Source organism: Fukomys damarensis, unplaced genomic scaffold, assembly GCF_012274545.1.
Source record: "Fukomys damarensis isolate Sample0158 unplaced genomic scaffold, DMR_v1.0_HiC HiC_scaffold_2, whole genome shotgun sequence".
Taxonomy (NCBI): Eukaryota; Metazoa; Chordata; class Mammalia; order Rodentia; family Bathyergidae; genus Fukomys; species Fukomys damarensis.
The window spans coordinates 22,503,617-22,518,993 of record NW_022900914.1 but is presented as its reverse complement, the minus strand read 5'-3'; the positions used below and the strand labels follow the sequence as shown (position 1 = coordinate 22,518,993).

General features: G+C 39.2%; 1 protein-coding gene across 2 annotated transcripts in view; it reads left to right on the top strand.

Moving 5' to 3' along the window:
* Positions 1 to 15,377, top strand: part of Thada (THADA armadillo repeat containing) — a 316,151-nt gene that overhangs the window by 234,429 nt on the left and 66,345 nt on the right. For both annotated transcript variants that reach the window (XM_033763829.1, XM_033763831.1), the window contains exon 31: positions 3,249 to 3,343. In XM_033763829.1, coding sequence (XP_033619720.1) covers positions 3,249 to 3,343 — 95 coding nt within the window. The remainder of the gene's footprint in view (positions 1 to 3,248; positions 3,344 to 15,377) is intronic.

Below are 15,377 nucleotides of genomic sequence, written 5' to 3'. Positions count from 1 at the left end.
CCAAAAAGATGTTAGCTAAAAAAAAAAAAAAAAAAACTCATGGAAACCAGGCTCCTCATCAGACGTGAAAGGCAAGCCAATTTCCAAAACACTTTCCTTTCTGATTCTGTATGGCTCCTCAGAAAAACATCCTGGGCAAGAACCTCTGGCTCTGGGAGGCCACATGGTAGCAGGCAGTAAATGGTAATAATAAGGAGCACCCTTTCAGCATAAAGTAACCCATGTCTTGGAAGCCTGGCCTGTGTCACTCTCATTCCTGCCTTCTCAACATTTTTTCTAATCTGTGCAAGTTGTTGTGTCCAGGTCCCCGGACAGGCCAAATTCCTTCACACATCTGTTGCCCAATCTCAAAATGCCCTTCTTTGTCAACTTTGTCCATCTTAATTCTTCCCATCTTACGCTGCCTAATTGGAATCACATCTCCATAAGCCTTCTTCCTTTCTCCATATCCTGTCCCAGAGTTTGTCTTGGTTTTACTCTCCATAGCTTCCCAGTATTCTCAGAGGCCAGTCACTGGTCTCCTGTGCACCTCCTCCCCACACCAGGCCAGAGCTGGCTGTAGGAAGCTATCCCCCTGCTGTGTTGGCCCTTGGCTCAGCCAGGCACTGGATAGCTGAATGGTGGATAGTTCACTGATGCTCTGGGTGTTCTGGCATTCTTCCTTAAGTGGCGTTTTTTTGTTTAATTGTTTGTTTTGGGGGTTTTTGTTTTGTTTTGTTTGGCACAAGGATGTCTCAGTAGTTACAGTGGAAGTTCCAGAAGTGGGAATGATATTATTTAAAGAAATTTTCTTAGACTCTATGAGCTATCCATAGCTGATGAAAGAGCGACATCAGGAGATTATGACTGAGAAACCTGGAGAAAACTAGATTGAGACAAAAGATAGGGGCAAAATTGAAAAATAAAAGAGCAAAATAAATTGCAAATAGATAAAAGTTGTGTTTTTTCGAAACTGTAAAATGCTAGGAAAATATATGGGAGATTTTGTATATGTTAGCATACACAAGCTCTGTTTGATCCCCAGCACCCCTTGATATGCTACATGAAACACATCAAGTCTTAGCAAAGAGTTGGACTTTGGAAGCATAGCATGAAACCCAGATGACATAAAAAAATTTATAAACATTTATATGTAATATTTATAAATTATAAAACTTTATAAAGCTAAAAATTATAAAAATGTTCAGCATTGGTGACTAAAGGCAGATTCCTTTTATATACAAAGAGCTCTTACAAATTATTGCAGATAAAGTGAGCAGCTGAAGGTTTAAACACAAATCCAGAGAAGGAAATTCAAATATTTTTAAAAGCATAAAAAGGATAGTCAGCCTCACTTTTAATATAGTTGCAGTTTAAAACAATGAGCTATTTTCTATTTATTCTCTTGGCAAAAGGTTAAAAAGTTCAATAGTGGGGCCAGGGATTTAGCTCAGTGATGCCGCCACCTGCCTTGGAAGCACAAGATCCTGAGTAAAATCCTTGGTACCAAAAAAAAGAAAAAAGTTTAATAGTGGTCTAGGGTGACCAGATTATGGGAAAACCGGATTTCTCTTGCTGAACATGTAATGTGGTACATAGCTGTATGTCCTAAACTGTTGTACAAATATATTACCACACCATTGTTTTCAGTAGCAAAGTATCTTAATCTGAATTCTGTCCAAGGGGGACAGACAGGTCCATGAAATGGAATAGTTTATAGCCATTAAGGAAATGAGGCTCAGGGTTGAGGATTTAGCTCAGTGGCACCGAGCCTGCCTTGCAAGTGTAAGGCCCTGAGTTCAATCCCCGGTACCAAAGAAAAAACAAAATGAGGCCCATCCCTAATAGAGTGGAAAATAGTGATTCTCAGAACTTACTACCTAGTAGATTGCCATTTATGTAAAGATAAAAAAGGGGGAAGCCTGGGTGTAGCTCAGTGGCACCACACTTGCTTGGCAAGTGCAAGGTCCTGAGTTCAGTCCCCGAAAAGGGGGGTAGGATAAACAAGCAGGTTATAAATGAAGAGAAAGTGTCTGGAAGGCTGACTAGTAAGTAATATGTTGGTTACTTTTTACTGAAACAGACTGTGAGATGATGGGGTTTTCAAAGAAGGAACTTCATTTTTACTACAGACCCTTTTGGACTGTTTGAATTATTTTTATAGTGTGTGTCTGTGTCGCCTATTTTTTAAAATTAAGTTTTAAAAATAGCTAACATAGTTATGAAATAAGGCTAGACCCAAGGTATCATATAAACTAGGTTTGGTAGGTTAAGTGTCAGAGAGCAAGCAGATACATGAGGGAAGCCAATCTACAGGGCTGCAGGACAGGTCAGTAGCAGAGACCACCATGCAAACCAGTTCCACCTCAGGTCAAGGTATCTGACAGATTTCTCATGGTCAAGTAGGTGCCAGCTCCAGGATGTGAGCAATTCAGATAAAGTGGGGAACAACCTTAGGGGAAATGAGGAAACTATTCCTTTACAGGGCATGAAAAGTTTGAGTCAATAGGGCCAGTTGCAGTGTCATCCTGGTCGTATAGTGGAAGTAGAGGAGAAAGGCATGGACAGGCCCTGGGTAGAGGAGAGAGTGTGTTTCAAGGTCCCTGTACCACCCTGCTGTAGCCTCCTGCCCTTACCTGCTTGCTGGACAATCGGCCCACCAAGAGTATAGCCTCCTCCATGGTCAGGATGAAACGAAAGTCCTTTTTTTTTTCCTTTTGTATCTAGACCTCCAAATTCAACTACTTACTGTTTCTACCATGTTCAAAAAGTAAATGAGCCATTTATTGGGAAAAGAATCTTAGCCCCAGTGTGTGTTACTCTTGTATGTCTGTAATGCAATTGGCTAATTTAAGTCTGTAGATAAGATTTTTCACATGTGGGTGCAATTCTCCTCCAAAGCACCAAAACCCTGATTTTCAAAGCCAAATTATTTCTTTCCAAAAAATTTCTGCACATAAGAGAGGAAGGTTGTTTCTCCCACTCACAACTCACCTTGTTTTCAATAAACTTAGGATGGGACCTTGGGTTTTACTTGTTTTCTGTTGATTTGGAGGCGGAGCATTGGGTTTTATCTGTTTGGTCCACATATAACCCTGTCCTCCACTAGATGCACTTCGACTTATTTTCTCACTTGAGTTGCTGAACTGGTGATATATATGCCAGAGCAGCATCACCTGCCTGGTAGAAAACACTCATTTTCTCCTTCCTGTGAGCCAGGCCTCAGGGAGAGAAAATATCAGTTTATATTCTGTTCTTTGTCTTTCTAGGCAAAATCCATGTTTGGTGACCAGAGCTGTATATATTGATATTCTCTTCCTGTTGACTTACTGCCTCGACAAACCCACAAAGGGCAACCAGCCAGGTATGACTCATAGTTATATCCTATTTTGGATAAGGGTTGTAAGCCTTTGAGGTGTAGGTGGGGTCTTCAGAGCTGTACCACTCCCCACTCTCACCCCAGTCTCCTTTGGTTAATTCTCCAGAATTGCACATCAGAATTCAGCAGTGTGATATGGCTCCCTCCTAGAAACTTCTCAAGGAAACTTGTCCTTGTTTACTTGAAAGTTTGCTGTTAAATGTTTTCTCTTTGACCATCCAAGGAAGAGTGTGAACTCTATTCAGATACCCTCCGTGTCTCAAAGACCTTGACTTTTTCTTAGTTTATGCATTTTCTTCAGAAGGTCATCCTTTTCAGTGACTGTTTGCTCTGTTCCATCCTGTGGAGATAACTGAGTTGGCTCATTTAGTGCTGGAGTCAGGACATTTGCATCCTTTTCTCAAATCCACTCCCTATTAATGTAATGTATTATTAATGTCTCCTCAGGCTCAGACATCATACTTGTTTCTAGGTTATGTATGTTTCTGGGTGTGCATCCCAGATCCACATACAGTTGTTCTATTTTAATCACAATTCATGAAGTAGTGTCTTTTTTTTAAAGGGAGAAGGGCAACTCCAAATAAAAATTTTTGATGTGTTTATATAAGAGGCTGCAGGAAGTGCTCTACATGAGTTCCAGGCCACAGACTGAACCTGATTCTCATCAACACAAACTGGAATGTAGAGTAATGAGCCTGCAACTGGTTAAAATCAGCCTTTTCTAATTGAATAGGCCTGACTCAAGGGGGCTACAATTACAGTTGAATTCTGAGTTCTAGAAGGCCAGGCCTCTCTGTTACATTGAGTCTGTCAATGATTTGTTGTCTAGAGTAAATACGTTCAGGCTCTCAGGGTCCAGCTCTGTCCATATGAAAGCCTGTTCCAAATTCAAACCAATTTACAATGCTTTGCGGAGGGGGGGCGTTCACCTCATCCATATAGATTAAATGGACCCACAAAACTCCTGTGGCCAGGCAGAGATAGTACGAGCGCTGGACTGGCCTCTCCTACATCCCTCATAGGGGCAGCTGTGTATACATTCAGTGGTTTGAGAACAGAGAATTTTATAACTATAAAATAAGGCACAGCTTATGCCATTTGTCTTGGCATAATTATGAATAGTGTACCCTTTTATTGCAAGTATCCAGATTTGCACAACGAATTATAAACCACCCTACCTATAAGGAACCTCAGTATCACATCTACTTTAATTTACACTTGAATCAACTGAGGTCCAGAAATTTTATAAAGAGACTATAAATCAGATGTTATCAAGTAAATTGTTTTAGATTTCTACCATCTGTGTATTTCAGTTCCAAATTCCACACAGCTTTATAATACAGTACTTACCTGCTTATGCATTTAAAGGGATCTGTCCACTGGGACCTTATAGACTCATGTGGTTAACTGTAATCATTAGTTTATTTGAACTGAGTTTTTCTTGGCTCGTTTAGTATCATCGTTCCTTGTTTGAAAAGATTAACCCGTGAGTGTTGTAAAACCTTTCTCTTCCTCAATTTCTGTCCTTTACTGATAAACTGGGCTCCTGTGAAGATGACTTTGGCTTTTTTTAATCCTTCTTTCCTCAAAACTCTTAACATAAACCTACCAATTGAGTGTGACCACAGCTGTTTTTTGTTACTTAAAGGCATGTACCACTCCTCAAAATGTTCTTCCTTTGCAGCATAAAGTGTGGTGGGAAGGGGCACTTTATTCTACTCTGATGGCTATAGCTCTACATATATTGTTCTGCACTATCTGTTAAAGCAGTTCCTAATCATGTGGCACTTGACCACTTGAGATGTGGCTGGTACAAACTGAGATATAAAATATACCACATTTCAAAAACTTTGTATAAAAAAATTAAAATTCTTCCAATAAAACTTACATTGAATACATTTGGAAAGGTAATATGTTTGACATCAGATAAAATGTATATTTAAAATTAGTTTCATTGCTTGCTTTTACTTTTTTTTTCTTTCTTTTCTTTTTTTAAAATGTGACTACTTAGATCAGAAAATTATGAATCAGAAAAATCAAACCACCATTGAGATATATAAATTTAACAAATGGAGAGGTGTGAAAAGTTATTAATTACTTATTGCAGAAAGCAAGGTGGTATGTAAACATAACATTGGTAAATGAAAAATATGTGTCTACTAGAAGTTTCAAATGACATTTATTTATGAGTTATATTTTACTCCTGTTAGCACTAGTTTTGTCCAGACTTTTGTGATTCGCTTCGTACTCCACAGACTACACACTGGGTGTGTGTCTTTATCCCCCTATATGTGTTCATATAACACATCCACACAAACAGTAATAGCAGTTTCCCTCCTGAAAATGGATTAGATTTTTAGAATTAACCAAATGTCAAATAAAATGGTGAGTAAGATGGATTACATTCTTTGATATAAAAATACACTGACACATTAAAAGAGTGGATACTGTTCTTGTGTATTTCATAGATTGTTTCCAAAGGCAGTTTGAGCAGTAGATAAATATATCACAAGTAAGGAGATAATTTATTTGGTTGTGTAGATTTCTGTGTTTTCAAAATAATGTCATGATATTATAGTTTTGCCCTGAAAGAATGGACCATGTCTTAGATTCTTTGTCAGCTAAGCACATAGCAGACCCTCATTAAATTGATTTGTTACTAACTGATTGATTGAAATGTAGTTTTGCTCAGGGTTTTGTTTTGTTTTGTTAGTTGTGTTGTTTTTGTTTTTGAAATAGGGTTTCACCATGTAGTTCATGCTGGCCTTGAACTCACTGTATTTCCCAGGCTGGCCTCAAACTCAAGGCAATCTTCCTGCCTCAGCCTCCCAAGTTCTGGAATTATAGGTGTGCACCACCATGCCTGGTTTCAATTTTTAAAACAGTATGGTTGGTATTAAATTCCAAGTGTTAGGCAGGCATAGTGGCACATCCCTGTAATCTTAACACTCTGGGAGGTTGAGTCGGGAGTATAGCAAGTTTGAGCCCAGCATGGGCAACTTAGCACCTTAGCAAGACCCTATCTTAAAATTTAAAATTAAGTTAAATTAAATTAAAATTAAAAAAGACTAATGATATAGCTGAATGTAAAGAGCCTGGGTTTGAGCCAGGACCATAAAAGAAAAGATCCAAATCTTACTTAAACTCATGCATCAATCAGATGCTAATTTAATTTCTGAATTCAAATGAGATATTTATATCATATGTGTGTTTAAAAATACTTATATATCTGCATCTGTTATGATCTCACAAACCTCAGGATGGGAAGTATACCACATAGACTCCAAAGGCAGATCCTTGAGTTTGAATCCTAAATAGCTCATTTATTTCCTAACTTTAGGCAAGTTATTTACTCTTTGAAACACTTATTTGTAGACGGCTAAAAATCAAATCTAGGCACAAGATCCCAATAATAAATGTAACTGTACTGTACACCTAAAATATACCAATAAACTCAATTTAAAATAAAATAAAATAAATCAAATCTATATCTTACAGTGGTTATCATCTTATACATACAAAGCCTTATGAGAAGATTGTGCTTTGCATAACAGAGTGCTCAATAAATATTAGCTACTGTTGTTAGTTGAAAACCAAGCTCTAATGCAGTCTTCTGAAGCCTGGCAGAATTGTGTTCAGGCCTTGCATTCATAATTCTATATTTTTAATAGTCCTCGGGGAGCCGGGCATTTAGCTCACTGGTTCTGCCCACGCCTCAAAAGCACAAGGACCCGAGTTCGATCCCCAGTGCCAAAAAAAAAAAGTCTTTGGGAATGAAGAGGCATGCATGCCTTGCATAGACTGTTAGGAATCCACTTTGAGTAAGGATGCTGCAGCCCCTCTGACTAATTCAGAAAAACATCTTTTTTTTTTCTTTCCTTGTTCATTTAGTTTTTCCTTCATTCGTGAGACATAACCTAGTATCAGATATAGCTGAGGACCCATATCTGGGTTGGAGATGATTATGTCTTGGGCTTTAAATAAGTACAATAAGGGGATGAAGGTGCTATTCAGAAAGTATATATGGGATGTATTTGAGGCACAGAAGAAAAAATTCATTTCTCCTTGAGAAGTCAGAGGGCTTTATAGAGGAGCAGTAGGTGGGGCAGATTTTGGTGATGAGCAGGGATTCACCAGATGGGCAAGGAGGAGGTGTGTATTACCAACAGAGGGGTAGGCATGGCCAAAACCACAGAGACACAGGTAAGCACAGCCTTCAAAGAACTGGGACGGGGTATCTGGAGTGTTGGTTTCCAGGCCAGGCAGGTGTGCCTAGAAGTGGAGGCCTCAAGTCAAGTCTTCAGGGCCCCAGAGGCCAAAGCCTCAGGAGTTTGGACTTGACCCTGGAGACAAGGGAGAGGATTAGAGGATATAAAACAGTGAGATCATGTGGGGTTTTTTCCAATTTCTATTTTTTGTAATTTATTTAGTACGTTTAGTACATAATGATTACATTCTTCAGGGGAGTTGGTACCATGAACATAACACATCTTAATTCTCTTCTCATTCCCTCCATCTCTTGGTCCCCTTCCTGTTTATAAAAGATCTATTTCCCTATTTCTTTCATGTTGCTCTTCATTTATATTTGGGGTTTCTCATATAAGACAAACTATGCAATATTTAAGCTTGTGTGTTTGATTTATTTTACCTAACATTATGGTCTTAAGCGCATCCATAGATCGCGTGGTTTTTAAAACAAAGCATTTCTTATTGTGTCCTCATCCTTGGGAATTCTCAGGACTCTATTGGAGCCATTTTCTTGTTGTCATTCAAAAAGAATGTAACTGAAAATTCATCTCCTGAATATCAGGGAGATTTGCCCAGTCATTGTGGTAACCATAGTGGGGATGTGGGAGGTAGAGAATGGCGGAGTAGACAGGAAGAAAGGCAGCACAGACTAGGTGAAATGGTGCACGTCTGTAATCCCAGCGCTTGGGAGGCTGAGGCTGAGAGATAACTGTGAATTTGAGGCCAACCTTGGTTGGCTATGTAGTGAGTTCAAAGCCAGCATGAACTACATAGCAAGACCCTGTCTCAAATAAAGAGGCAGCACAAGGCTGAAAATAGTTAAACATTTAAACATTAAATATATTTAAATATGACTCCAGGCATGGTGGTGCACACCTGTAATCCCAGCACTCGGGAGGCTGAGGCAGGAGGATCAATGTGAGTTTGAGACCAGCCTAGGCTACCTAGTGAGTTCCAGATCAGTCTCAGCTACTACATAGTGAGACCCTGTCTCAATAAATAAATAAATAAATAAATAAATAAATAAATAAATAAAATTTTAAAATATGAATCTTGAAAGGAGCTAATTATTCCAAAAGAAAAGAAGCAATAATTCTAGGGTAACTTTTCTTTGCCTGAAGGAAGATCTGCCCATGCTTACTCAAACCCTGTTCTGTAGGTGACCTTGGACAGCTCTAAAATGTCTTAGAACCACATCACAGAGCTGGGGGATACACAGTGAGAGAAACGTGATTAGAAAAGCTTAGGATAATGATGGATTTTGTTGAGGTACTTCCCAATCATTTGAGGTTTCCTCAGCCATTAGCTAGTTTTTTAAAGATCCAAATCTGAGGGTTTTGTTTAGAGTTTTAAAGTGATTTAAACCCACAAGGACACTCTGGCTCCTGTATTCTTTTCCCTCTTTTGAATCCAGCTGTCAGCATTAGTATATATCAGTTTCCTGCAGGAAGGAAAATTATAGTCTCCAGTTGGATTTAGGGGAAATGAGGAAGAAAAAGGACCCAGAAGCTGGATTACAGGCCTGGGCAGGGATGTGGAAACAGCTTTATTTCTAATTTAAACTCATCTTAAGTTATTTGCTCTCAGATTGGAAACTTTCAATTAAAATATCTATATACTAAAATTACCTCTGAGGCTTGTCTAAATATTTACCCCTTTCACTCAGAGGTGGACTTTCTGTTTCTCTCTATGGCCACACCCCTTAAATTTTCACAGCTGTTGAGTTGAGCATTTTATTTTACCTAGTATTTAAACAAATACTGAGCCCACTTACGCTTTGAGATTTCCATTTTAAGCTCTCTGGGTGGGTTCTGAGTATTTCCTTCCTTGGGCTCTGTTTTACTAATTTTATGCAGCCTTCTTCTTCTGTAATCGTAAGTATACATAATAAAACATGAATCTTAAAGAGGATTGGTTGAATCCAAAAGCAATAAGAAATGACATAATAATTTCATAGAAATGTTTTAGCTGGAAAGGATTTGTCCATCCCACTCCCTTTTGTGTGAATTATCGCATAATATTCTCTCCCTGCTTGTGGGTACATAGGGTGCCCTTTCTGCTCTCATTTTTAGGAAAAGGTATTTTTAACATCATCTTACAGGAGATAATAATAAGGCCCCATGTTCAATGAGTGTTTACTTCTGTGCTAAGCATTTTGTGTACATTAATGACAGTGACACTAGTGTTCCTTCTTTTCAGCCACGAGGATACTGAGGCAGAGGAACTGCCCGGTGTCTTGTGTACTAAGGTGGTGGCCTGACAGGTTAGCCAAAGCCCAGTCGGGGACAGCCAGTCACACTCTCAGGGAAGGGACCCAGAACCCTCTTTGTGGCTCTACCTTTCCAGGCTTCTTTCTGCCCCTTCCTGCAGAGCCTCCAGGCTTCCAAGAGGGATCTCCTTGCAGGAACTTTTCTGGGCCTTTCCTGCCCACATTTGTTTCCCATATCCAGGGTGTGTGGAATAATTCGAGAGCAGGGCGGGCCAGAGTGTGTTACTAGAAAGAGGATGCCTGACTGTCCTTGAGCAGCCACCTGCCCTTCTCCTTTGAAAGTGGACCTACACCACTTTCCAGTACCAGGCTGCTGGAACTGCGTTTTGTGGTTTCTTTGTTAGGATTTATAGTTCAGATCTCATCACCCTGCCAAGTGCAATAAATGTTTTGCTTTAACTGGAATGTAACTTTTTATTTTTCTTGTAAATGCCGTAAAAGTGACCAGCTAGTGAGAATGAAGTCAGAATCCCTAAGTAGCCTAACTGCCAAGTCAGTGCACATTGTAGGTCTGTAGAAAAATGGAAGACAGGCTCTCCTTTATGACTGCTGGTTTTTATATCCTGGAAGTTAGGTAATGTAAGCCCTCCCACAGGCCCACTGAGATGTTGATGGTGCTTAAATGGTAAAATCTGTGAGAGGTATTCAACAATGCCTTGTATTTGTACTATCTAGAACATGAATAATCTATGTGTGACATGAATAAATATAAGGTCAGTGATTTTTATGACATATTAATTTCCTTTACTTAAGTTCTTGGGAAATATAACCAAACAATTACAAAGAATGAAAACATTCGCAACTTACAAACACCTGCCTTGGTTGTTTGGTCTAATTAGGTTAAATTTAACCAATTCCATCTGAACAAATTGAAAACAATTCTTATCTGTTCTTTGGTCGCACACTTTTATCGGTGTTGGATGCAGATGTGTTTAATACAACACAGTTGATGTCAGTCTCAGGTCTGGATGGGAGATAAAAGAAAAAATTGAGAACATATTTTTAGAGTCTTCTGGGTCTTTGTATTTCTGCGGCTGGGGCTATGAAACTGGGAGTTACAGGCAGGCCTTGTTGTTAATAAATTAGTTGGTTTTTCTCCAAAGCACGAGGCCTGTCATTTGAACAGCTTCTTTTGCCAAAAGTTATCTTTCCCAGGGAGCCATTGAGCTCCTGAAATAAGCAGATGACTCTCCAGAGCTGACTTTGGGAAGCCATAACAATACAGGGTGTGATTACCTTTACTAGGTTAACATGGTGTTTACACTTGTTAATTCCAAACCTGAGCTGAGTTACCTTGGCCTACAGTTCTTAGGATTTTAGATGTTGGAGAACATTGTCACTAGGTAGGAGACTGTAGCAACTGCCCAGGGTCACACAGCTGAAGGAGTTGCACTTTCCTAGCTCCTGATTCAACTGCCCATTTTGGTGAGCCAAGTTAAGGGATTGATGGTGGGAGTTGGATTTAGTGTCTTTATCTGTCCTGAAACCTTGTGACCTACATTTACCACCCCAAGAGTAAAATTATGTTCAAATTAGCAATAAGGGTCTGAGAACATTGTGATTTCAATGTTTCTCTGCTTTAGTCCCTCCTCACAGATAATCTGAAACTAGTTGCCCCCCCTGTCAATTAAATTCTTATGCCATAGCTTTTCAGTCTGTTCTAGGTATTTAGGATAAATGGAATCATATCTTTTGGGCCCTTCCTCTCTGGTTCTTTCACTGTGTGGCCATCATTTTATTGCTCTACTTATCAGCTAATGGACATTTTTGTTTACTTATACTTTTTGGATCTTACGAATAATGCTACTATGAAAATTCTTATGAGATCTGTGCTTTTTAGTTGTTCTGGGCATTTATCTAGGAATATAAGTGTTGAACCATAGGGCAATTCTAAATTTAACTTCTCAAGGAAGTGGTCAACTGTCTCCCAAGACTGCACCATTTTACATTCCTACCAGCAGTGTATGAAGTTTCCAACTTTTCCACATCCTTGCCAACACCTGTTGTCATCCATTTTGTTTTAGTCATTCTGTCCCAGTGGGTATGAAGTCATATCCCATTGTATTTTCGGTGTGCATTCTCCTAATGACTAGTCACATCGAGTATCTTTTTTTGCTTTGGTTTGTTTTGTTTTGGAGACAGTCTTACTGTGTAGTTCAGGCTGGCCTTAAACTCTCAGTGATACTCCTGTCAGCCTCCTGAGTGCTAGGATCACAGGTGTTCAGCACCGTGCTCAGCTCATTGAGGATCTTTTATAGTGCTGATTGATCATTTGCATATCTTTAAAGAAATATCTTTATTCATCTATTTTGTTGTCATACTGTAGATTGAACCCAGGGCCTTCACACTAAAGTACACCTTTAGGTCTTTTAACTTTTTATTTACTTATTTTTTTTTATTCATTAAGTTTATTGGTACCTTTTAGATATACAATATGATCAGATTCATCATTGGGAATTTGTACCTGTACATGATATATCTTGGTTCTTATTTTTTCCCCATTCCCCTGCCCTCCCTTCAACCCCTCTGCTCCTCCCTATTTAAAAAGACTTTGTTTCTGTTTTTTCCTTTTTTCATATTTTTTTCCTTTCCCTTCTTTTCTCTTCCCCTTGGACCCTTGGTGTGGTGGTAGTGCAGACCAGTACAACCACTGTGGAATTCATTATGGAAATATCTCATAAAACTAGGATTAGAGGTATTAGATATCTCTACTGGATATCTTCCCAAAAGAGTTTAAAACAACATATCACAGTAATATATGCACATCCATGTTTATAGTAGCACAGTTTGTAATAGCTAAATCTTGGAAACAGCCCAAATGCCTATCAACCAGTGGCTGGATAAAGAAGATGTGATTGTTCTATAATATGGAGTACTACTCAGCCATAAAGAATGATTAACTAGAGACATTATAGCTAAATGGATGCACATGGAGGCAGTACTCTTAAGTGTCGCGAGCCGGATTGCCTTGGGCAACTCGGTCTGCGACTACAGGGGCCTGAACTGGCAACGCGCGAGCAAAGAGGCACACACTTGATACACAAGGAGTTTACTTTAGTTCCTCATCTCCGGATCTCTACCCCGCTCTCTGCGCCCGGAAGGGGTGGCAACATATATACCATAATGCAACCAATCAGCATACAGAGAACAGATTATTACCTTATAAGGATACATCAAACACCCACGGGAACATATCATGTGATCTACAGGAAAACTAAACCTAATACAAAATGGCTTCATAGGCTATATCATAAAATGGCGGAGGGGCGAATCTATGGTTCTCCACATTAAGTGAAATAAATAGGGCACACATATGTAAACTTTTTATTTTTTAGACAAGGTCTCAGAAGTCATTAAGTTATCCAGGCTGGGCTCAAATTTACAATCTTTCTGCCTCAGCCCCCAGAATGCTCCCAGGGGTTGCAGACATGCACCACTAATCTGGCTAAGCTTTACAGGAGTTTTTGTTTTTTGAGACAGGGTCTTATTGTGTAGTTCAGGCTGACCTTGAACTCACTCTGTAGTCCAGAGTGGCCTCAAACTCACAGTGGTTCTCCTGCCTCAGCCTCCAGAGTGCTGAGATCACAGGTGTACACCACCATGCCCAGCTAAGTTTTTGGTTTTGATGAAGTCCAGTATATTTCTTTTTTTCTTTTGTTGATGTACATTTGAGGTCATACCTAAGAGCTATTGCCTAATCCAAAGTCACAAAGAATTTGCACCCATGTTTTCTTTTCAAGGTTTTATAGTTTTAGCTCCTAAACCTAGAATCATTTTGGGTAAATATTTATATTTCTATGAAGGGCAGCTTCAGGTACATTCAACATTGCATCGACTATCCATTTGTCGCAGCATTGTATGTTTAATACTATCCTTTCCTTAGTCAGGATTGGTGGAACACAATCCAAGCACTGGGAAGGCTGAGGCAGGAGCATTGCCGCAAGTTTGAGGACAGCCTGGGCTACACAGTGAGATCAAGGCTGGCCTGAACTGCATAGCAAGACTCTATCTCAAAATAAAAAAAACTATCCTCATTAGATTGTTTTGGCACCCTTGTCAAAAAAATCAGTTGACCATAAATGATAAATGGTAAGTTTACTTGGATTCTTTTTTTTTTTTTTTTTTTGGTACCAGGGATTGAACTCAGGACCTTGCACTTGCAAGGCAGGCACAGCACCACTGAGCTGAATCTCAGCTCTACTTCTGCTTTCTTAATTCTATTCCATTGATTTGTATGTCTGTTCTTAATCCAGAGCACATGGTCTTGATTACTAGTGCTTAAGTCTTTTACCATTAAGGGTGATGTTAGCTGTGGATTTTTCAGGCTGAGGAAGTCTTCTTCTATTTATAGCTCATTGAAGTTGTTTGTTTGTTCCAGTATTTGAGATTGAACCCAGCTTTCACACTGAAGTATACTCCGAATCTTTTTTTAAATTTTAAGCATTTAAGCAGTGTCTCACTAAGTTGCTGAGTTTAGCAGGCTGTCCTTGAACTTCCAGTCCTCCCGCCTCAGCCTCTCAAGCACTGGTAGTATACATGACACCATACCCAACTTTAAGTATTTTTATAATAAAAGGCTATCACATTTTGACAGTTGCTTCTTCTGTGTCTGTTGACAATGTTATTATTGTCCTTTATTCTGTTAATACAGTATGAATGGTGCTTTTAATTGCTGAGTGCTAGTCCAGTGTATGTAAAGTTTGTTTACCCTAATTCACCAGTGGATAGACATTTGAGTTGTTTCTACTGAGATTGTCAGTAATGCAACTCTTACTGTTCACATAGAAGTATTTGATAAGATGTTTTGATTTCTCCTGAGTAAAACCCCATGAAAGGGATCCCTGGGTCATATAGTAAGGGTGCTTCCTGTTATAAGAAACTTAATCTTTAGTGTTTACCAAGGGGGCTTTCTAGTTTGCATTAATTCCTACCAATAATTCATGAGAGGTCCATTTGCACCACATTCTCACCTAGACTCATTATCACTACTGTTAAACGTTAGCCATACTACTGTTCTACTGTGCAGTGGTATCTAAAGATCTTAGGTTGCATTTCCCTAATGACTAATTTTGTTGATCATCTTTTCATCTGTCATATTTGCCTAATATGTCTTTTTAAATAAAGTATCCATTCAAATCTTTTGCACAGTTCTCTTTTAAATTGAGTGTCTTTTTTACTTTTTTTGTCAATTTTTTGTTGTTGTTGTTGTTTTTGTACGGGGGATCAAACTCAGGACCTTTGGCTTGCGAGGAACGTGGAGGAACCACTGAGCTAAGTTCTAGGCCCTTTGTCAAGTTTTTTTTGTCAGGTTTTACTTTGGACAGTTTTTACCTTTTGTTTGCATAACAGTATCTTTTAAAAAGCATACCTTTAGAGCTGAGCATGGTGATGCACACCTGTAATCCCAGCACTCGGGAGGCTGAGGCAGGAGGATTGCTGTGAGTTCAAGACCGGCCAGGGCTACACAGTGAGTTCCAGGTCAGTCTCACTACATAGTGAGGC